The 22,697-nt window shown below is 44.1% G+C and overlaps 2 protein-coding genes across 3 annotated transcripts in view; both read right to left on the bottom strand.

Moving 5' to 3' along the window:
• Positions 1–15,321: 15,321 nt before the first annotated feature.
• On the bottom strand, positions 15,322–16,899 carry gdf6b (growth differentiation factor 6b). Its single transcript, XM_071895030.2, has 2 exons — positions 16,557–16,899; positions 15,322–16,242 (listed from the first exon to the last, which is right to left on the bottom strand). Exons 1-2 carry the CDS (start codon positions 16,897–16,899, stop codon positions 15,350–15,352), a joined length of 1,236 nt encoding a protein of 411 aa, XP_071751131.1. The 3' UTR covers positions 15,322–15,349.
• A 689-nt stretch (positions 16,900–17,588) lies between these two features.
• pkhd1l1.1 (PKHD1 like 1, tandem duplicate 1) overlaps positions 17,589–22,697 on the bottom strand; it is a 53,390-nt gene continuing 48,281 nt past the window's right edge. For both annotated transcript variants that reach the window (XM_071894950.2, XM_078290154.1), the window contains exons 71-77: positions 22,305–22,462; positions 21,777–21,912; positions 20,736–21,080; positions 20,360–20,511; positions 19,411–19,557; positions 18,523–18,676; positions 17,589–18,228 (exon numbers count right to left, since the gene is read on the bottom strand). In XM_071894950.2, the coding sequence (XP_071751051.2) occupies positions 17,960–18,228; positions 18,523–18,676; positions 19,411–19,557; positions 20,360–20,511; positions 20,736–21,080; positions 21,777–21,912; positions 22,305–22,462 (1,361 nt within the window). In that variant the 3' untranslated portion in view covers positions 17,589–17,959. The remainder of the gene's footprint in view (positions 18,229–18,522; positions 18,677–19,410; positions 19,558–20,359; positions 20,512–20,735; positions 21,081–21,776; positions 21,913–22,304; positions 22,463–22,697) is intronic.

Below are 22,697 nucleotides of genomic sequence, written 5' to 3'. Positions count from 1 at the left end.
TTTCCAGGCTGTATCAATTTGTGACAAATATCAATTCATACCGAGTCACTGAGGGTGGGAAGCGAGGCAGCGGTCAAAATAATGCGCTGTGATAAAGTTTGAAAGAGGAACTGAGCAGTGGCTGGATCCTGATCAGGGGCCAACATAAACCTTCAGTGTGGTTTGAAACCAAACCTGGCACGGCTCTTCTTGGTCCATTACATCTGCAGCAGCTGCAGAGCATCAACCCAGCGTCCGTTGGCTACCTCACCATCCGAAGCAGCGTCTTAGTTTTGAAAAAGTAAATATGACAAACTGTTTCGAAGCTTCTATAAAACTTTGAATAGGGGGGACAGTGGTGTGGAGATAAACAGTCATAACTTTATTTCAACTAACGTGAGAAGTGGGAGTGATGATGTATTAGGCTGATAACCAGCGGAACAGTTTTTCAAATGGAAGGTATTCGGGAAGGAAGAGGAGGGGGGATGAGTGTGTGTGGAGTGGAGGAAGGGCGGGAGGTGAAGATGAGGAGAAAAGGAGGAGGTGGAGGAGAAGATAAAGCCTGTCTGAGAGAATCATATATTACACTCATCTTTTAGTTCAGAGCTTTGCATTGAGATAAACAGACGAATTAAGGAGCAGATCTCCTTATGAAACTCAATCTCTTTCACATGCCAGAGAATTCGGCGCGCACACCGACCCACCCACCACTTAACAGAGATTCCATCTCAAAGTATGCAGGATGATATATCACAGAGACTCCTTGAACTCACTCTCCAACACTCAGTTTGCTTTTGTTTTACTCAGCTTCGAAAGATTGATCAAGTCAGAATCTTAAGAACTGGAGATTTACGGTCGTGATTAACATCAAGGGGAAGAAACGAAGCACGCTAGTATTTCAAGGAGCTTGTAGTATTGGAGGGATCAGGGGATAAACGTTCTGTTTTTGCTTTGTTCATTAAATCAATTACACACAAAGGATTATGGTTCCTAAGTCTGTAAGTTGCTTAATGTGTACAAACAATAGATCCTGCCCCGCTCTGAACTTTTGAACTCTGTTTGCTGCAAGAGGCCTGGAAACCACGTATGCAAAATAAAGAACATACTAGATCCTGGAATAGTGGATTAAATATTAGATTAATGGAGAATTTGTCCAATTATAGTAATTTTTAAACAAGAATATAAGAACAAAGGCAGTGGTCTAGGATAAAAACAAATGTACCGACAATAAGCTTTAGACTCTAAAGCTTATGTTAAAGTTTTGAAGAATTCCTGAGAGCGTTATTAGATGAGCTGGGTTTTAGTGTTAGTGTTAGTCGCAGCAAATCCTAAATGTCTTGACTTTGCTTTGTCATGGGGTTCCTGATAAATAAGGGGGGGGGGGGGGGGTCTGTCACGTTTTCACCTTAATAAAGCAGCTATGCTTCTCTTAATATCCTATTCTTGATCTAAGTATCTGTGTATGTATCTTTGTATCTGGAGGACGGACTGGAAGGACTAAATATTCATTTGTTTACCTCTGAGGAAAAATGTTTTACATTATTGAGTAACTATTTACTGAAAAACTGATTTCCTCACTGAGTTTTTCAGCGAAGGTCTCTGCATCATTGCAGCTGCTTCATATTCCATTACAACAATAAGAGGAAAACTAAAATGGTTATGTTTAATTAGTGTCTTACTTCACTATGACCTTATAGGTTTGGCTGTTGACTTGCCCTTTGTATTGGCACCCCTCTTTGATTGCCAGGGTTTTGCTGTAGGATGGACCGCAGCCAATAAAATCCAGTGAGGTCATCAGTTTAGGTAGAACCCCAGATGGTTACAGACCCGGGAGAAAAATCCACTTCAGCTCATTAATCACAGCCTTTTTCTTTGGCCGAGCAATGGCAAAGATTTATACTAAAGCCATTAAATTCACCAATATTTCTCCCTGCCTTCTCTCCTGATTAGTCACTTTCACAGTGCTTGAATCAGCCTTGGACAACCAAGGTTTAATGTAGTTTGGCTGCACGTTGTAAACGGCATTAGTGCCTGCTGGGCTGATGCTTGGGTGCGCTGGTGAGGGCGGGTAATAGTGTTGATTACTCGTCACTCATTAGGTTGCTTTCACTGCCGCCGCTAAGCCCTCATCAGGAGGTTTTTGGCTGAGCGGCCGAGTCGGGGCCCTGATCCAATTCACCTTTAAAGTTCAGTGGAGCTGTCTGGGTTGCCGCGGGTCAGTGCATCGCTATACATGCTGTGCGCTCCCAGAGAGGCCCTCATTACCTCATTTCCTGTTACTACTGTACCAGACATGCAGTAGAATCTCAGGGTTGGTTATATAAAGTTTACGATGTTTATCACAGACCGTGGGCGAAAACTCTTGAATAAAATGCTTGAATTCCCATGTGCCAACACTTGAATTTACGTCGAGGAAGAGAGAACCTTAGAATCCGCCATTATTAACAGTTTTTTACAAGACACATTTATTAGTCTGTATAGAGAAATGAAGCCCAGCTTGAAAGCCGGCCTGGCAGCGCAGCGTTTAGGTCATTAACCTTTCTTCTTAGCACCTTGCTGCAGTTAACAGTCCCTGGCCTCTTCCCCACCAAGACACATTCACTTACCCGCTAATCAGGTCAACGCCACAATTAAGCAACCCTTTAAACTTGGTCAGTGGTGCTTGGAGGCCGTAAAAATACTTCCGTTTGAGTGTCAGTGGAGCCCGTGGCGGTTAAGGCGGCATTCATGGGAGAATACATTGTCTCTAGTTAATGTAGCTAGTCTGGTCACTGGGTCAAAAGGGCAACTTGACTGAAGGATACAAGGAGGTTCAGTAGCTTCCAGAAATTACTGAAGTGATTTTGCACAACCTGGACGCAAATATTTGAGTTTAATGAACGAGATAACCTTTGTCAACTGTTTGAGATAAACACTGCCAGTTTAATGACGCATACTGATAGTACCAAATGGGTTTCAAAACTTTTCTTCTCCTTCACTGGTCCAGCATTCTAAAGCAACTAAGAATTTACGGTCGCATTTCCTTGTTTGTCTGTGACCAGATGGACTGAGGTTTATTAGTGTGTGGTGCATGTCGGACACCGAGATCCAGCTCTGTGCACCAGTCAGTCGGGACAGGCGTCATCAATCATGTCCTCCGGTGAATGGCAGATGGGCTGCCATAAACCGGGCCTGATTGCCGTGTGCTGTTCCCAGCGGAAGAGTTTTCACCAAGGGGAGGCATGGAAACGAAACCTGGCAGATACAAATAATGTATGTGAGGTCCTGTTGTCCTCGTGTGACAGTATGAGCTGTGAAGCATCTATAAGGTGCTGTAATGTCTGTCTCTGCAACAGTATGGCACAATACGACTTCTATGTGCATTTATTGTACTTGTCAATTAAAGTGATCCTGTTCTGATTTTATGTATAATTCCCAACCATCTCTGAACCATTAGACACCAAATTGTTTCAGATGATTTCAGACATACTGATAAAAATAAAGAACAAGAAATAAAGACCCCTAACCTTAACCCTAAGGCAACATTACAAAGAGAAAATTAAAAAAAAAGATCCATAAATGAAAAACAATCGGAAGGTCTAACCACTTAAACAAATTTGAAGTATAATCCATGAGAAAGAACAGTAACAAGCCCTTGTTTTAGCGCAGGTGAGCTTTGGTTTTCAGATGAAACACTGAGCGGGTGTGGTTCCTGTTTGTGTCGGACAGCAGCATTCAGACAGCAGCATTCAGACACCAACATACAACACTGCCAGCACCCTGTGTTAAATATGTTTGGGTGGCTTATTGAGCTGGATGATATGAACAAAATGAATAGGAGAAATTATGAAGAAGTTCTATGATGGCTTTTTAATTCTCCCAAAACAGACTAGCCGGTGAATAAAGGTGATAAATGATAATATTGAATTATTGCAAATCTCCAATTCCTTACCAGTATGCTCTTATATATCCAAACATTATGGAACATACTATTTAAGTTACACTTATACAGAGTAAAAAACCTATTTGGCACAGACAGCACAGCGGGCCAGGTGAGGGCTCAGTGTGGGTATGAGTCACCTCCGTTGTCATGGTTACAGAGCATCGTCATTTGTTTATGCGCCCAAGGCCGAGTCATTAATTACAGAGTCAATTTGGGACAGCCTTAACAAATCATGTAAAGTAAATGGCAGGCATTTGTGCCAACACCTCTCATTTATGGGGCTGAAGGAGAGAAACATGAGGAAGAGGAGGAGAAGAGGGAGGAGGAGGAAGAGGAGGAGGAAGAGGAGGAGGAGGAGGAGGAGAGGGAGGAGGAGGAGGCAGAGGAGGGGGAGGAGGAGGAGGAGGAGAAGGAAGAAGAGGAGGAGGAGGAGACGGAGGAGGAAGAGGATGAGGATGAGGAGGAGAGAGAGGAAGAAGGGGAGGAGGAGACAGAGGAGGAAGAGGAGAAGGAGGAAGAGGAGGAGGAGAGGGAGGATGAAGAGGAGGAGGAGGAGGTGAATGTGATCCAGCTATTCTTGATTCCATCCACACAGCTCTAAGACTAACTGTCGTTTCTCAGATTGAATGAGGTCACTGCAAGATTGATAGCATAGCACAGTAGGTGGTATAGGTGATGGTGAGTGAGCTCGGCCAGGAACTCTGTGTGTGTGTGTATGTGTGTGTGTGTGTGTGCGTGTGTGTGAGAGAGAGAGAGAGAAAAAAAGAGAGAAAGGGAGAGAGAGCGAGAGGCTGAACCAGCTCCAAATTGAAGAAGTTTGTGTATTTGTAGTCTGTGTATGTGTGTGTGTGTGCGTGTGTGTGTGAGAGAGAGAGAGAGACAGAGGGAGAGGGAGTGTGTGTGTGTGTAAGAGAGAGAGAGAGAGAGAGAGAGAGAGAGAGACTGTGTCTGGTCTGCTCCAGCTTAACCTCTGGATTCTCCACATTCCAGCCCAAAGTCAGGCACAAGTCTCGCCGCTGGTCCGTTTAAGGTGATTGACGTTATTTGCTACCATTAGGCACTACTATGTAATTGACCTTTGACCCCTCACAAGCGACCTGTTGAAACAGCTTTAAACCAGATCGTCTAATCTCCATGGGAAAAGCCCTCAATCTAGACTTAGGGCTCTAAAAGCAATCAACACCTAAAGGTGAAAGAGGGGAGCTGGGATCACTGCCACCAGATCGCTCTGATCAAGTCGGCGGTGATGATGACGATGATTTGTTCATACTCTTCTCACTGAGCTACAGACGCACGTTTGGTTTATCAGAAACTCTTCAATTCCATAATGTTCCATATCCTTTTTGTCGAAAATAATCACTACCTTAAGTTTGTTATTCATTATTTCAAAATCTTTTATTTGCTTTTATTTTGTGCCATTAATCATTTTGTTGGAGTAGGTGTCATGTTTTTAAAAGTTAGATTTCTCATTTTCTCGGTGTTAATCATGCTGTAAAAAAAACAGCCCTTTTCTTTGTTTGTGGTAAAATTGAGATTCCTTCTTCAGGTTGGCATAGTAACAAGAATATTTCAAAACATCTCGACACACTTGCTTGTTCTGGCTGGAGAGCCTTCCTCAGCGTGTGACTGTAATCTACTTTTGTAAAGTTTTTTATCGGTGGATGTGATACAGTCTGACACTTTGGAGAGATTAACAGAGGTTTGACAGCAAGACATTGTTTAAAGTGATATTGATCAAAGTCCACCTCAATCCTGTTAATTAAAGAAAAGAATAACATTGAGAAAGTCCACAACTTAAAAGAGAAACCGGATAAAAGACTTAATAAAAGAAAGATTTTGATCTCATAATTCTCTGTTAATGCTTTAGTTTCTGATTGCCTGGTTTAGCCTCAGTAATGCTGCCGCTTCCAGGCCGACCTCCAGAAATGTGGAGCTGATTGACAACCTTATCAAGGCCCGAGGAGCGCAGGACCTCCACCAACCTGCTTTATTAGATGAATGCAGGCGTTGTGGGAGGTCCGTCTGACTCGGCGTTAATGCCTATATACGCTGACCTCTCCCATGCCATGTGCCTCTCAAATCCAAATATGAAAAGTGGCTTACAGATTGAGTAGATCAAAACATGCTTTCATCACGGCTCTCACAGAGCTAAAGGTTGGGAGAAAGAGGCAATAAATATGTTAGACCTAAAAATGTTGTCTTTCCCAATCAATTCCATTTAATAGTACAGCCACAGTTATGACAATAATCACTTTATAGTATAATAAGTACAGTAAGTACAAAAAAGTACAGGGATTTGTCTTGGTGTATATACTGGCTCATATATACAAGGAGAACAGTACCTCACATACTTTAAATAGAACTCTATACTGCAGACAATTACATGGGCACAATGTCAAACAGAAAAGATAAAAACATTAAACAATCTTATACTAAACATAAGATACGATAAAGTAAGATAAGTTAAGTAGAATGTGTGAAAAGTATGAGAAAATGTATGGAGTACAGCATTAAGAGCGTGTGCAGAATAACAGCAGGAGAACTTACTGAGACAAGAAAAATGAATCCAGAATGTGTGCAATACCATGAAACATATACAGTAGGAAATCGGTGTAAAATGATAATATAAATATACATGTAAATGAGAAGGATACGAGAATATGAAGAAAACAAATATGCAGATTTAAAGCATATATATACAGAGTATAGGGTTGCACAAATATGTGCATTGCATTCACATTAACAGGAAAAAAGATTACTCACCTTATCAACATATTCAATGTGCAGATGTAAATAACACACGTACAGAATGTGCAGATTTGGTAATCGCAAACTCTGGATGGAGACACCATATATCACCGTCTGGACCTTATTACATTAGGTAAACAAAGCAAAAACACAGCCTAAAAATGAACACTGAACATAGTGAGCTTTGCGTGAGAAGTTCAGGTGTGTGAGGAGGGTCAGGAGGCGAGTCCAGGTTCGTTTTAAGGAGTTCACCAAACAGCTTCCAATATTACAAAGACACCCTACAATTGTCATGTGAAAGTCTAACTGCTCCCTGTGCAAAAGGTGTTCTTTCTTACACATTCAAACAACATTTTGCCCCTATGTTCCTTTTCTACAGTATAGTACTGTATTGCATCTGATCTTGAAAAAATCTTGCTGTCTAAAAAGGTGTTTCTTTATTGTACAGGAATATTCCAGCAACATGGGATATTATTACATGTATTATCTGGGCACTGTTTTGTGTTTTGACCCCTCAGTTTTGCTTCTAATGTTGCTGATCTAGGAATTTAACCTTCTACTGTTGCACTTCTTGTAAGTAATTCTGGATAAGTTCGTTAAATACCAAAAATGTACTAAAAAAGTGGACCTTTTAAGAGACGATCCTCATTTAAATGTGTTTTTTCTCATTTAAATGTGTTCTACATCTGGCTGCTCTCCTGTCAACACCCCCTCTGTAATTCTTCTGTTTTTTCACCAGTGGAGAAAAAACCCAGATCCAACAGTTTATATAGTCAAAGCTATATAGCTAAAGCATAATGCTCCACTATTACAGCTATGACATGTAAAATATTTCCTCTTGAAGTTACCATACATTTCCTCAAACAGCTTAAAAAAAGCTGTAATTGGAAACAGGCAGCATGTGCACCGCTGAGTTACAGTAGCCTGAAATATGTTTGAATCTGTGTCTCTTTTTTTCTTCTTCTGAGCCGGGGGAACGATACACATTTATGGATTCATGCCTTTAATTAAAGCTTTGTTTCATTCTCACATTTGTTCTCTGGGAAACGTTGAAGTGCAGCAGCAGTCCATATCATACTTCAAGCTTCAAGTTTGAACCCAAAGTTTATGTATATTTCTCGCAAGTATGCATGGGAAAGTGCCAGGACAGACTGAATGTGCTCTGTGAATAAATGCATGAATGTATGACTGTGTGTGTTTATGTGTGTGTGTGTGTGTGTGTGTGTGTGTGTGGCATAGCAGCGGGGCTTTTCCGTCTTGTCAATGGAAAACATTAGTGTCACGGCCCCCACCCCCCCTCGCCCCTTTCCCCCTTGTTTAATTCAGTCCATCAACACTTCCTCCTTCAGCCTGTTAGTGTCACAGTGCATTTCCTCTCCGGCCTCAACCGGCCCGCCTCGCCACAATCGGCCCGGTTTTGGGTTTCCCTCAAAAGGCAAAAGGGCTTCAAAGTCAATAACTGCTTTTTTGATTTTTATTGACCCAAAGACTCACTTTTATTTTTTCCCCCTCCTCCCCAAATACCACTTGCCCACAGTTCTTTAAGGGGGGAGGGGGGGTTATATATATTGCAGCAAAGGAAGGCGATTACTTCGAGGCTCGAAATCGGCGTTGCCTTGCTTATTGCACCTGCAACTAATTTCACTAGGTGTTCCAAAAATGTCCAGCCTTCAGCACCTTGGAGGACTCCTGATTTTCACACAGAGAAGAAGAAAAGAGGACAGAACAGGACAGAAATATTTGAAAAAACCTGATATATCCTATTAGGGAGCCAATGTAAGGCGCCAACGAAGCTTTATGGCACTGAAGGATGATTTAAAAAAAAGAGAGAGGTGTGTTTCAGCCTCCTCTCTCTCTCCCTGCCAGGGAAAAGGTGGAGAGAAAACAGACAATCTGTAGGTAATCAACCGCCCAATGAATGCCTGTGATCTTTTGGGGGAAATCGACTCACTAATGGTTTGCCTTGTGTCCTGTGTCATTTCCTTTTGATGTGAACGGGCAGTGATGATCTGTGATCTGGCCGCGCGCAGTAAAGAGCGCTCAGCAGGCAGTTTTAATTACCGGGGGGACTGATTTCGCCGCGGAGCCCGCGCGCCTCATCTGGTTCGCATTTCCAACGCAGACTGACTGTAAAACAACACTACCGCCGCTGTCACCGAAAACCAAGCTTCTAATGTACAAAAGAAGTCCAGGCCCTGATTATCATTCGGGCCCGAACACGTGAAGGACAGTTGCCCTGTTTTTACTTACACCCCCACCCCCTCTCTTCCTCCCTCCTCCTCCTCCTCCTCCTCCTCCTCCACCTCCTCCTCCTCTCCCTTCCTTCTCTAAGTATCTTTCTCCACACATAAAAACGAATGTCAAGTGCGTACGCTACATACACTATCTCAGGCAAATCAGAGCCAGGTGCGCGCATATGAGAGAGTTCATAATAGAGAGAGCTATTGCAAACATGTGCGTGTTCTGCATGTCCTCATGCTTGTGATCCCTGTGTGACAGTAAAAGGCTGCAGCGGCGGGGTTAACGCTGCGGACCGGGAAGGGAACACCCTTTATAACTCTGCCGGTTTGTTCTGCTGCCAGCACGCTGACTGATGGGGTTCTCCTCCGGGACAGGGAGCTCTCGCTTGCGCACGCACCCACATACACGCGCGCGCAGACACGCACACACATGCACACGCACACACACACTCTCTCTCTCTCTCTCTCTTCCTCTGTCTCTGTCCCACACTCTTTCATTCTGTCTCTCTTTCTCTCTTCACCCTCATCTCTCGCTTTCTCTCATTTTGTCTCTGCCCTTCTCCTTCTTTCTCGCTCCCTTTCCTCTGCTCTCTCTCTCTCTCTCTCTCTCTCTCTCTCTCACACACACACACACACACACACTATCTCTCTCTGTCCCGCACTCTCTTTCATTCTGTCTTTCTCTCTTCACCCTCATCTCTCTTGCTTTCTCTCTTTTTGTCTCTTTGCCTTTCTCCCTCTCTCCCTTTCCTCTCTCTCTCTCTCTTTCACTCTCTCAGTTTCTCACCCCCTTTCTTTCTTGCCTCTATCCCCCCTGTTTCTCTCCCTCTCTCGGTTTTCTCTGTCCTTCCCTCTTTCTCTTTTTCTCTCACTCTGGTTCTCTTTCCATTCTTGTGCATACGCTCCTCTCTCTCTCTCTCTCTCTCTCTCTCTCTCTCTCTCTCTCTCACACACACACGCGCACATACACACACACTCTCTCTCTGTGTCCCAGACGCTTTCTTGCTGTTGCTTCCTTACTCTTTTGCTTTTCCTCTTTACCTCTCCCTCTCTCTTTCTTTCTCTCTCTCTCCCTCTATCCCACACCATCTTGCTTTCTGCTTTGCTCTCTTACCCTTTCCCTCTCCCCCTTATTTCCCTCCTTATCTTTGCCTTTCTCTCTCTCTTTCACTCTTTCTGTCTCTCCCCCTCTCTCTATTTTTCTCCATTCTCTTTCCCGCTGTCTCATTTTTTTTCCTGGTACACACACACACACACACACACACATACCCCTCCCTCGCTCTCTTCCCATCCCCTCAGGTGGATCACGGAGAGAGGGAGGAGTGGAATCAAGGCTTTCCCAATCTCTATAAAACTTTAGCATTATGAGGTGTTGTGGATAATGTGTGTCTTTAAGCTGTCGAAAGAATGTGGATCCGTGCCCGCCGCCCTCGCATGAAAACCTTCACCCCGGGCCACAGTCTGTGAGAGACAGAAGAGATAAAGTATGGGAACGCACAACGTGGCTGCAGCCGAGCGCAACTCCGGTATCTCGTTCAAAGTGTGGAAACATAACGTGTGTTGAGAGAGAGAAGGAGGGAAGGAGGGAAGGAGGGGAGGGAGGATAGAGAGAGAGAGAGAGAGAGAGAGAGGGGAATTAGAGACAGAAAAAGACAGAGACGGGGCTCCAGATTTAATATCTCATGGGGACGGACAGGAATGAGTGGAATCGTTGCACAATGAGTCTGAGTTGTTTTGTCCTTTTGACTTCAACGGGCAATAAGTGAGAGTTTTACTGCCCCAAAGCACAAAATGACCATCATGCACCTGCAGGGGGTTGATGGGGCTGTCGATCAATACCAATGACTCAATCATCACATGGCCAGGTGCTGAGGTTTCTGGCTTCCAAAACTCTGTCCTGTACTCTGTTTTGGAGCAATAACTCCCAGCTCACTGGAATTTAAAGTCCCAATGAAACTGCAGTTTGAGAGCTTCCTTATAATGTGATGTATTTCCTGTTGAAACAGGATGTTGAGGCGGGATATAACGCGGGGAGAGGTCATTCAAATGTGTAAACCAATGGGAGATATCAGTTAGAAAGAGAAAGGGGAGTTCAGAAATGCGTGATGGTATTTTGCTTTGAGTTTTTGTTTATGAGGTCATGAGGTGTTTTCCAGGAAGTAAAGGTAATGGGATTTTGACATAAAAATACCAAAAAAAAGTCAATTTTTTAGCATTTATTGTTACAGTGGTGTATATTATGGTATGAAAAATGAGCTAACAAAGTGAAAAGGTAATTTTTCTTTGTGACTTTAAAGACCCCAGTAGTCAATATATCTCTGCACCAATGTCACCAGTACATATTTCTGTAGATTTATTAAGGATTTTCTGCTTCTGACAGCGGCAGAACAAGTTATAAACTCAGAGAGGGCGGGTGTGAACTGGGGTGCGTTCAAGAAGACACTGTTTGCCAACTGCACCGACCCGTGGAGGACACACCTCTCTCCCAGGATGAGAGAGAGAGAGAGGGAGAGAGGGAGAGTCACCCTGACCTCCTGCTCCTCCATCACTTTGCTTACTCACTCAGCTGTGTAATCCCTCTCTGAAACTATCAGATAGCACAGGTGGAAAAAGCACTGAAGGATTTTACTCAAATAAACAGAAGCACTGCTACTTCTATTAAATTTCTCTCATGTCATGGCTATGTACTTGAGCAAAAATCACTAACATATTTATATATATGCACATATTTTGTACATATTCTAAAATCTTCCCTTGAAAATTATGTTACTCTTTGCAGATAATTTGATGGATCACTTTCAGCTCGGGGTGTGGGATGCTTCCCTTTGAGCTAATATAAAAGCTATGGGATGTATAGTCCAGAATGACAGGTTTACCATAAATGCCAGATGTTTCTGCACCACTTTTATGTTTAATAATAAATTTTCCCAAGTAAAAGGAGTAGGAGTAAGGGTGGGTCGCGTCAACAAGGATTAACTTTTAACCTGGTTCAAATCGTGGTTTATCAGTAAATTCTGTTGCACCAAACCTAGTTTAAACTTTAGATTAACTTTAATACTCTTGCTCCAAATCTTAGAAGGATCCTCAGAAAGATACTCGAGTAGAAGAAGACAAAAGCTACAAAAAAAAGAGCAAAAGCTTAAGCAAAGAATACAGCTTTTTAAAAATACTAATTCCTCTAGGATTCCTCTAAATGTCTAGTCAGCTTGAAGAGTCACTGGTCACTTTCCTTCCTGTCAGTCAGAAGCTGCTGCCATCCGACTCCTCAGCAGAGCGGAGAGGATTTCCACTCTAAAGCCTTTCACAAGCAGGTTTACTAGAGCAAACACAGAGGTCAAGACGACAGGACGTCACTTTTGCCCGTGACTAAAAGCTAACAAGGGAGACACGTGTTGGAAATACACAGTGTCAGTGCTTCAGCGGAGTCTTTTTCTGCCCTGACTCTTTGGGCTTTCTTGGACATTCACCACACATTGTAAACTTAATTTGTGTGCGAAACACCAGTAAATATCTCACTGCAGATTCTGACTCTTCCCCTTGCCTTCTGCGCTTCCTTTTGTGTTCACTTCTTACCCCTTGACTGCAGTACAGACACGTTTGAAACAGTAAATGTTACGGAAAAAGACACTTCTGGACAAACTCACACAGAAAACACAAGAACACATTGTATCTGTCGGGTGAAAACCTTGTATCTCCAAAAGTAAACTTTCCAGGAACTAAATAAAAATAAAAACAGCCTTGTTTTAGCTGGATGGCAATGCATCTCTGACATTATCCAACAGGTTTTGAAAGGATGAGAATTTTTCTAAACCCAAAGAAGACCGTGTAAACCTTCAGCTGAAGTGAAAATTGGAGTTACGAGGTTTTCACACGACAGCGCGCGATTGCAGCCCATTTCGTTTCCCGGCGAAATATTTCCCCATCTCACAGCAAATCTGCCACGGAGCAGAAAGGCCTCCATATGCCGCTATAGAGACTTTACATTCCAGTCTTTTGTTCTGCAGTGGCTGTTCAGAGCAGCTGCTTTAAACCGCCTCCCCTTTTTTATATCTTACCTTGTTGTATGGGGCCGGGTGTGACGGGGAGGGAGAGCATCACACACATTCCTTTCCCCTGCCCCCCCCCCCACCCCCACCCCTCCTCCCCTCTTGATTGCCGTCCTTTTCTAAGAGGATGTGTACGCTGTTTAATGTCCACAGCCCCCAGAGACAATGGGCCACTTGACCTCTGACCCCGCGAGGAAAAGGCATGCTTAATCTGATGTTGAGATCCTCTGCTGCCATTGTCTGCGGGGCCGGGGACCCAGTGTGGCTCTAGACTCGGGGTCAGTCATTGCATCTGCCCACCAATTTGTTTGTCCCGTTAACCCGCTAACACCACCCCCCCTCCCCCTCCCCCTTCCCGCCTCCCTCACCTTACAGACAGACAAACCCAGCCCACCCATGGAAGATGGAGCTCTCCCCGGTTGTCTGCTGACCCCGCTTTCACCCCACAAACTGTCACTCAGCCTGCTCATCCCTCTCTGCCAGAGAAGGAAAACGCATGACAAGTCTATCGGTTCCCAATCACTCATCACATAGATCAATTAAAGGTACAGTACACCCAATTTTCTACACAATATTCTGCCCTCTGTTGTAGGGGCAGTTTAGGTAGAATATTGGGTGTACTGTACCTTTTAGTGATCGATGTGAATGAGCGATTGGGAACTTGATTGGGAACTTTGCCTAGATCACTTAAAGGTACAGTACACCCAATATTCTAGGTAAATCGCCTCTACACAGAAGGTGTTAATGATGTAAGCCACCTGACTTCTGGTTTGATAAAGTTCTGCTTTGCAGGTAAGACGGGTATCTGGTGGGAAACAGGTTTTTTTTTTAGGAAAAACCTGTAGTGCAAGTTACTATGATGTCACAACGCCAACCAGAAAACACTGGTGAAGAATTAAGAAAAAGTAACGATGCGATAAGCTAAAATGAACAAAATAGCAACTGAAGAATCAAGAAATTTGACATTATAACCAGAAAACATAGTTAAAAAGACACTTTAATTTGCCTATCGCTTTAGATATCTTACAGTTCACTGGCATGAAAATAGCATCATGTGGTTAAACAATTTCATTGATTATCTTACTATGGAAAAAGTGTTACTAATTCATTTCTCTGCTGTAAAAACAAGGCAAAGTTTGTATGTACTGTATTCTGATGGTACAGGAATTTCTTATTTGGTTTGATGCAAGATAGCAATAAGATAAAATAACAAAATGAAAACATTGTGGCATAACACTGCATTATCTTTTACATTTCTGACAATCAGCGTAATATATTATTTTTGAATTCCAGTAAAATAATGTAAGATACAAACAAAATATGAGGCTAAAACGTCTATCTAAATATTTAAACAACAGTATGGCCTAAAATTACAAAAAAGGAATGCTTTGTTTTTCTTTGGTGAATAATAATTTCCTGTTTATATATACAACAAAAACACTGACAATACTATTTCGCAGTCTGTGAAAGAACATAATTATCATGTTTCGTTTCCAAAACATTACTCATATGTTTATTTGAGGCGTTAACATCCAGATGTCTAACACATGCAGTCTTGAAATCGTAAAGGAACAATACGGACAATAAAAATGCAAATAACTTATTCATAGAACATAAATTATAATTTCCATATCAAATATTTACATATGGTAACTTTGAACATCAGTGCATTACAGACAAAATTATGTATCTCCTCCAACTCCTAATGGTGACAACAAGTGAGCCGGTAAGTAACCTTGTGGTACTTTTGGTGGAAATGCACTTGAATCAGACTGGTGTTTCATCAGAAAAGGACTTCACATTCTCTCTAGCGCTCAAGTACGTTCCCTGAGTCAAAGGCCATGTCAAGTGCTGGAAATCCTCCGTCTGAACCTGGCAGCCCAAGAGATAGAACCCAAAATACTGCATTTTGGGAAGAAAAAAACAAAACATTACCTGAAGTTTATCACTCAATATCTTTAAAGTATAGAAGATACAGTCTGCAAAAGCGTAATCATTAAGTCAGCTATTATCCTTTAAAAAGAGGAACAGTTGGTTTTATGTTTGTGCAACCAAGAATTTTGTAAGAGCAGATGTCTTTTCTTTTTCAAACGTTGGATATCTAATTTTGGATCAGAATGCTTTAAACGCCCATGTGTCCTGGGCAACCAGTTGTTGCTGTTTTGGTATTTATTGATAATAAAAGGAATGGTTCAGGTTTTTAAGGAGCCTGTCTTATGCATCCATGAACTGGAACTAGACCCTAACAGAACAAACAAGAAAAAACAAATCAATAAATAAAATCCATGAGGTAATAAACATGGCCTTGTTGGTACATAGTTATGAAATGCATCAATAAATTCAAAATGTCAGATCTGCTCTCTTCATGTGCAGCCTGGTGGAGAGCCAAAGTCTGACTCCAGCCACCTTGACGACTACCGACACCCGCAGGACTCCACCACCATGTCCTCATACTGCTTGTAGACCACGTTGTTTCCTGAGTCGATGTACAGGATGCTGATGGGGCTGAGTTTGGACGGGGCGCAGCAGCTGGGCGGCATGTTGCTGGGGTTCATGGAGTTCATGAGAGTCTGGATGATGGCGTGGTTGGTGGGCTCCAGGTGGGACCGCAGGGGGAAGTCGCACACGCCCTCGCAGTGGTACGCCTCGTAATCCAGCGGGGCGATGATCCAGTCGTCCCAGCCCAGGTCCCTGAAGTTGACGTGCAGCGGCTTCTTGCTGCATCTCGACTTGGACTTCTTGCCGTGCCTCTTCCCGTGGCGGTTCTTGGACGCCGCCGTCCTGCGTCTCCTGCTGGCTTTGGCGCGGGGCCCCCTCTGTTTCGCCTTCCTCTCCGGGCCCAGCAAGGCCATGCCGTCCCTCCTCTCGCTGAAGAGGGTCTGCCTCTTCCTGGACCGGGTGAACACCACCAAGATGGCTTTCTTCTGCTGGGGCCGGCCGTGCCTGTGCAGGCCCAGCAGCTGCAGGTCCAGCTCCCTCTCGGGGTTGTCGAGCACGGCCCGCAGCTCCAGGCAGAACTGCTTCCCCTGGCTCAGCCGCCGCCGCTCTTTGAATATTTCCCACACGTCCAGCACCTCCCATTTCGGCCGGTGGGAGTCCTGGAGATCCAGCGTTCTGGAGTCGAGCAGCTGCTGGTCGTGGCAGGAGAGGAGCTGGACCTCGACGGGCTCCGTTTCCGATATCCTGAAATTCCCAGACGCTTTGGTGTATATCCTGAGCTCGGCCCCCAGCACCTCCGCTTTCTCCGAGAGGGTTGAGACGTCGAACAGATACTGCTGTCTCCGCAGAGGGGAGAGTGGGAGGTCATCTGTGGAAGGCATTAAAGCAGCGGGGTCAGATGTGTTCTCAAGGAGCAGATGATGCACAAGCCATGGAAAAGTGGAATTTGACAGAAAAATCCGCTATTGTTCAGTTCATTGTGCTGAAGTCATCTGGGAGACAAACTGTGAATCATGGGTATTTGATCCTACCTGCACACACACACACACACACACACACACACACACACACACACATACACACACAGGCAGACTCATACACACGCGCACAGACAGACAGACAGACACACACACACACACACACACACGCACACTTACAGTAAATAATACCAGGTCCACATACCTTGTCCATTGTCCACAAAACTCGCGATAGTGTTTGCAGCTTTTGACGACCGAAAGAAACTTGCGTTGAGTCCCAGTTTCTCCGCCGTGGAAAAAGTCTTATAAATAGAGAGCATGTAGTCGTGAGGCTCAACCAAGTCTTTAGGAGCCGCTTTATTATTGCTACTGTGTCTCTCGCTGTGAAACTCCTTGAAGTATTTCGACGCCTCTTGCCCATCAAACAGCTTCGTCACCTTGCCGCTCCTGGGGGCCGACGGGAGGAAGATAGCCAGCGTCTGGAAGCAGGGGGCTTCCCATGCAAACACGAGAGCCGCGTAGAGGAAAGAGACGTGAAGGAAATCCATTCTCCGCTCTTCTCCCGTAATCGATGCTGATGCCTTGAGTTGCGGCCGAAGCTGCAGCTGGACTCTGCATCCACTCGCAGCAAAGCGGCCGCTCTGCCAGGAGTGAAGTGAACTGCTCGGGACAGGACAGGCGGTCCAAAGTTAAAAAAAAAAAAAAAAAAAAAAAAGGGGGGAGAGAACACGCCCACCTTGTCCCGTTCTTGTTAAGCCTAAATGGTGGGCGCAAATTAAGGCCGTAAAACTAATTGTTCCTCTGTCGCCCGTCACCTCTCTGCTCGGGGCAGATGTCCAGGGCGGGACGGCCGGAGAAAAGACGCCTGTCATCTTCTGCGGCTTTTTACTCTCTCGCCAAACACAAAGCCTCTGCGCAAAAAACCCAAATCGCTCAAATTATTCTCAGGGTTTTCCCTCACTGTAGCCCAGATTACAGGTTTTTCAGCTCAAATAGGAGTTGAAATCTCACTCGGATTGTGCCTCAGTGCGTCGTGGGTTTAGGAGAGCGGCGCATCATGGAGTCTTCCGCCCTCTAGTGAATCACAAAAAAAAAGCACGCGCTCGTCTTGACAGAGCAAACCTGACAGGAGGCAGCCAATCAGCCTCCTTCAGCACCATGGAGAGAGCCAGCTGCTTCACTCAGTATGAACAAACCTAATTGGATTGATCAAGTAAAACACCGATACAGCATGGGAGTATTTGACTAAGAAAAAATAGAATTTATTAGAAAGAGGGCATAGTTTCAACAAAATACAAGTTTGCATAATAGTTTCAAAACACCTGTTACAGAAACACAATTGCACCTGTTACACAAAAAGAGGTAGTCTATATGGATCGATAGAGCTCAATATCTTACACCTAATCTGCAACACTATAATATGCATTTACACATAATGAAACATAGCAAACCCAAAAAAGAACAGAAAAAGAAAAATAACAATCATGTGCATAGAATTTTAAGGAATGTAATTCTTCATTTTGCCATCCCTGACATCATGTTCTGATGCGTATGAACCCCTCACTAAACCCTGCTATAGTCGGGCTTGTTTCATGACCCCAGCATGGTTCACAGCGCTCTGAGCAGCAGGCTCAGTGCGTAGACGACGCTCAGCAGACACAGAGCGCCGGAGGAGAGGCCGGAGGCGGAGTCGAAGATGCTGGGGTCGGTGGTGGTCTCCGGATCCTCTGTGGTGCTGCTGGTGGTGGTGGTGGAGGGCGTGTCGGTGGAGTTGGCGGTGGTGGTGGGGGGCTGGGTGGTCGGGGTGGCCTTGACGGCGAAGGAGCGAGACTGGGCGCCCCACTGTTGCAGAGTGAAGGCCATGGTCAGGTTCTCACCTGCAAGGAGGGGAGAGCACAATGTGTTGAAACGGGACATCATGGGTTTTCATTCAAATAAAATGTTAATTTGACACTGGAGTCAAAGTTTTCATAAATGAATTCATTGTCTGTCTTACAACATATGCCATTTGGTAACACACAATAAGTGCATGCATTCTTCGTGTGGATAGCAGTGATAGTGCAATACTCTATCCATTAAGCTACACAACCCCAGTTCATCTGACACAGAGTATGTTCCTAACACTGCTTGTTGGACAGAGGCAGCAAGTGAGCTGCGGGACGAAGACGTACCGCTGTTGAGGATGGAAAGGTCGGTGTAGTTCGCCCAGCAGCCGCTGAACAGCATGGTTGTGTTTCCTGCCAGTCCGGCCACGCCGCCGCCGCTGGAGTCCCGCAGGGCGGCGGTGACCGTGAGCGACGTCACTCCCACCGACACACAGTTACCCTGCAGACAAGGTCACAGGTCAGCGTTTACTCCAGGACTCCAGCTTAATGTGACTTGTATTAGTGTGCATTTCCGCTATCTTCCCATAGTTTTATTCTACACCAATTGATACATTTTTTGGTTGGTTTTTAACTGGTATTTTATTTCTTGAGGTGCTCAAACCTGTTCTCACCCACCTCCCTTTTACTCTAACATATAAACCAGGTTTAATGTATACAAAATGCCATTGAAACTTGATAAAATGCCAGTGGAATTAAAAATGAGGGGGAGAAAAAATCCTGCTGATAAATAGGAGCACCCTTTTTTGCATTTCACTGTTCACACAGATTCAGACCGCACACACATCACACACTCTATAATCAAGGGGTGGAAGATGGACTGGTTGAGGACAGAAAGTTGGGAAGACAGCACCATCCTCTTCTGTACAGTTTCCATCAGTGGGAGAGAAGTTATAAAAAATCTAAGTGGTCCAAAGTGAGTGTTACTGTATTTGCCAATATGCAATGTAAGTGTATTATTTCATAGTACAATAAAATTGCCTCCAAAAAGGACCAAAATGCTTCTAAAAATCAGATCAAGGGGGCATTTTTTGTCCCCTTGATCTGATTTTTAGAAGCATTTTGGTCCTTTGGTCCTAAATCACTCTGTACTTTCTTTCTCTGCCTTCCAATCATCAACACTGACAGCAGCTACGAAGTGAGAATGATGTGTGTTTGGATGTGTCAGCGTCTCACCTCCTCATCCACAGCCATGAGACTGGGCTGCTGGTAGAGAGGACCCACGTATTCCCCTGCTATCGGCTCCACCAGCAGCAGCAGGCTGGACACGCTGGACACAAAGCTGACTTTGGGCTCCTCCCTCGTCACCTCGGTGGTCGCCACCTGGGATTTAAAGCCGAAAAAAAGCCTTCAGAAACGCCAGCCGATATGAGTTCAGCGCTCATTATTCCATGCAAAAATGACACTGTAGTATGACGGACTTTCTTTTACATTCTTAACATGGATTTTTCCATTTTGGTGCATGTGTAAATATTGTATATAAAATTGAGTGTTTCCTGGATTTATATGTCTCTCTACACACTGTGTCTCCTACTCTGTGTTGTAGTCCTGTATTACTGGGATTGGGACTACAATTTCAGGACTGGGTTACACAGATTGTTTTGCATATGGAAAATTAAGAGAGTATAAGACTGTAATTTTGTTGTGTTCTTTGTTGGCCAAGTATACCTTGACGAACGTTTGTTGAGACTGAAAGCTTGCAAATAAATTAAATTCTGAATGGATCAAAGTGTTTGCGGATGTTCCACTTTTTTTTCAGAGGGTTTTAGTTAAGCCTTCAGCCGCTAGTTGTTCTACGTTTATGCAAGAATGATACTAAAATGCAACCAGACTGTATGTTATGCTGCTTTACCAAACACACCTATAGTGCACTATCCACAGTATGTCTTGCATTGTCCCATTGCACTGCATATAAGGTCCTGTTGTCTTCATTGTGTACTATGAAATCTGTAAGATGTCAATATGTCTGTGCACCAATGTCACCAACACAAAAATCCTGTACAGTTTTTGTATTTGGCGATTAAACTCTTCCTGATTCTGATATGCCTACTATTATGTGGCTGAGCATCTTTTTACATCACACTGAACAGATGTGGTTATACTTCAGTGTTGAGAGGAGCCTCACCTCGTTCCAGTTGGGGTCGGACGACGGAGGAGGAGGAGGGACGACGCCCATAGAAGAGACGTTGAAGCCGATGGACCGACTGAGGTTTCCAGAAACCGCCGCCTGGCCCAGATCATCGGCGATGGTCTTCAGCACGGAAAACTGCTCCTCATCTGAAAAGTCATGGGGAATAGTGATTATTATAAAAATCTTAGTGTTTTTCATGTCTAGACGAAGGTTAGACTGATAAATTGCCTACAGTATGTGACAAACCCCGCCCATCTGGTACTTAAATACAAGGAATTATTTATTATAAGTCTGATCCTTTTTCAGTAGATCTGCTACAAAATGTCTCAATAGATACCCAACAACAAATAGGACTTCTATCCCTACTAACCGTTGGTGGTGTTGGTGGTTTGCTGGACCGGAGGCTTCTTGATCTCCACCTCCACCGTCAGGCCCGTGGATCTCTTCCTGCGCCGCGAGCCTCCGTCCTCCCGCACGATTTTGGTGATCCGGATCATGTTCGAGGGAACCTTGAGGAACGTAGCCAGGTTCTGGACCAGGCTCTCTCCGAAGAACTCCTCCACAGTCATGGCGGGCAGCTGGAAGGCGATGAAGAGAACCGGCGAGGTTCGGATCTCCACCGGTTCGGAGCCTCTCACCAAGACCTTCAGCATCTTGTAGTCCTGGTCGAAGTAGTTGGTGCCCAGAGAGGAGTTCAGCTGGGGAACGTATTGACCTGGAGAGACAGCAGAGCAGAAAATGGGAAAATGGTGTTAGAAAAATGGCTTTCGTGTCTGGCTTTTATTTTTTTTACCTCAATCTTTTCTATTACACATGAAACAGAGAAACAGGGATATTTGTTACATCTGTGTACTGGACTAGATCATTCTACTGTTTGCGCTTATTGTAAGAAGATCTGGGTATGAGCATTAGTTAAATAGCTAAAACAAAAGGTCAGTTTAATTTGACATGAAGATGATTTGTTTGTATGCAATGTTTTCATAAGGAAATCACTGGCTGTGTTTACATGCACAGGGAACAAAAAAGTAAGGCGTAACACGTCATGTTTTTAACACAATAGAGTCTATATTTTTCTACTGAGTGCTGCGGCTTACTGTTTTGTTCCCTTTACTGACATTGTTATAGGCAACACCTTGATTCTAGCTGTTTGAACACAACTTAGTTAATCTCAATGTGTTTACATGCACAAAATAATGCAACTAGTGCCAAAAGTCCAAGCAAGACAATAGTGAGATTAAGTCATTTTCATGATTCTATAAAGTGACGCTTCCCCTAATAATCCAGTTGGTTGGTTATTGCAAGTATTATGTTTTCGAGCTAGCCGCCTCTGAAAGTCCAACATGAGCTGCATCACCAAAAACACACAAACAGCTTGACATGACCAGAATATGGTGTGCAGCATGCGATGTACCTGGGAGGACCGGCTCTTTCAGGGTGTAGTCGGACCTGTCAGCGTTCCAGTCGGCGTTGGTCGGAGCGACCAGGCTGTTGTCGACGTACACATCCAGCCGCTGGGGGTTGGAGTAGAAGACTGAGACCACGATGCTCTGCATGAATAAAAAAACAAGTTAATTTAATGCGAAGTGAAGAGAGTGAATAAAACACACTAAAATGCCTGCTGTTGATGTAAACAGTAACACTGTATATTGATGCTGTGACAGAGAAAAAACTGTAACTGCGGTTCTGGTGATTTTCATGTTTTACTTTTGTTTTACTGAAGATTTACATTTTATTTTATAAGCTTCATGACAGGAGAGCCCAGGAAACCCATTAAAACCATTATAAAACAAATGCATGGCTGTCAATCTGAAACTAAGGCTACTGCTTTCCTAAAATCCTTAAAAGGTGATTTTATGAAGACGTAAGGTTTTTATTCAATAGCAGGAATATACTGTGTACTATAAGGAATAGCATAAGAGTGTAATATAAGAGTAGCGACCTCGGAGGGGTCGGCGTTGAGCATCATGAGGCGCAGTTTCTGAGGGGAGATGCTGGTGAAGAAGACGTCGAAGGAGCGACCGGTGGCCACGATGCTGTGGAACAGAGACACTCTCAGCTGACAGGTGTAGCCAGAGCACCAGCCGTGGTCCTGAGGGCCTGGACACACACACACACACACACACACACACACACACACACACACACACACACACACACACACACACCACAGATAACGGCATATTGAATCAGTTTGAATGCATTTTTGGAGCATTTCTTGAACATTTTAAATTATTACTGTACTGTACATGAAATTATTCCATTGTTTATGAGGCTAGTTCAGTCAGTTCTCCTCTTGGTGTGATGTTCCACTTGTGAAATGAAAGGCGTTTGG

The sequence above is a fragment of the Centroberyx gerrardi genome, chromosome 19, assembly GCF_048128805.1.
Source record: "Centroberyx gerrardi isolate f3 chromosome 19, fCenGer3.hap1.cur.20231027, whole genome shotgun sequence".
In the NCBI taxonomy this organism is placed as follows: Eukaryota; Metazoa; Chordata; class Actinopteri; order Beryciformes; family Berycidae; genus Centroberyx; species Centroberyx gerrardi.
This window is presented reverse-complemented; position numbering and strand designations above follow the sequence as displayed.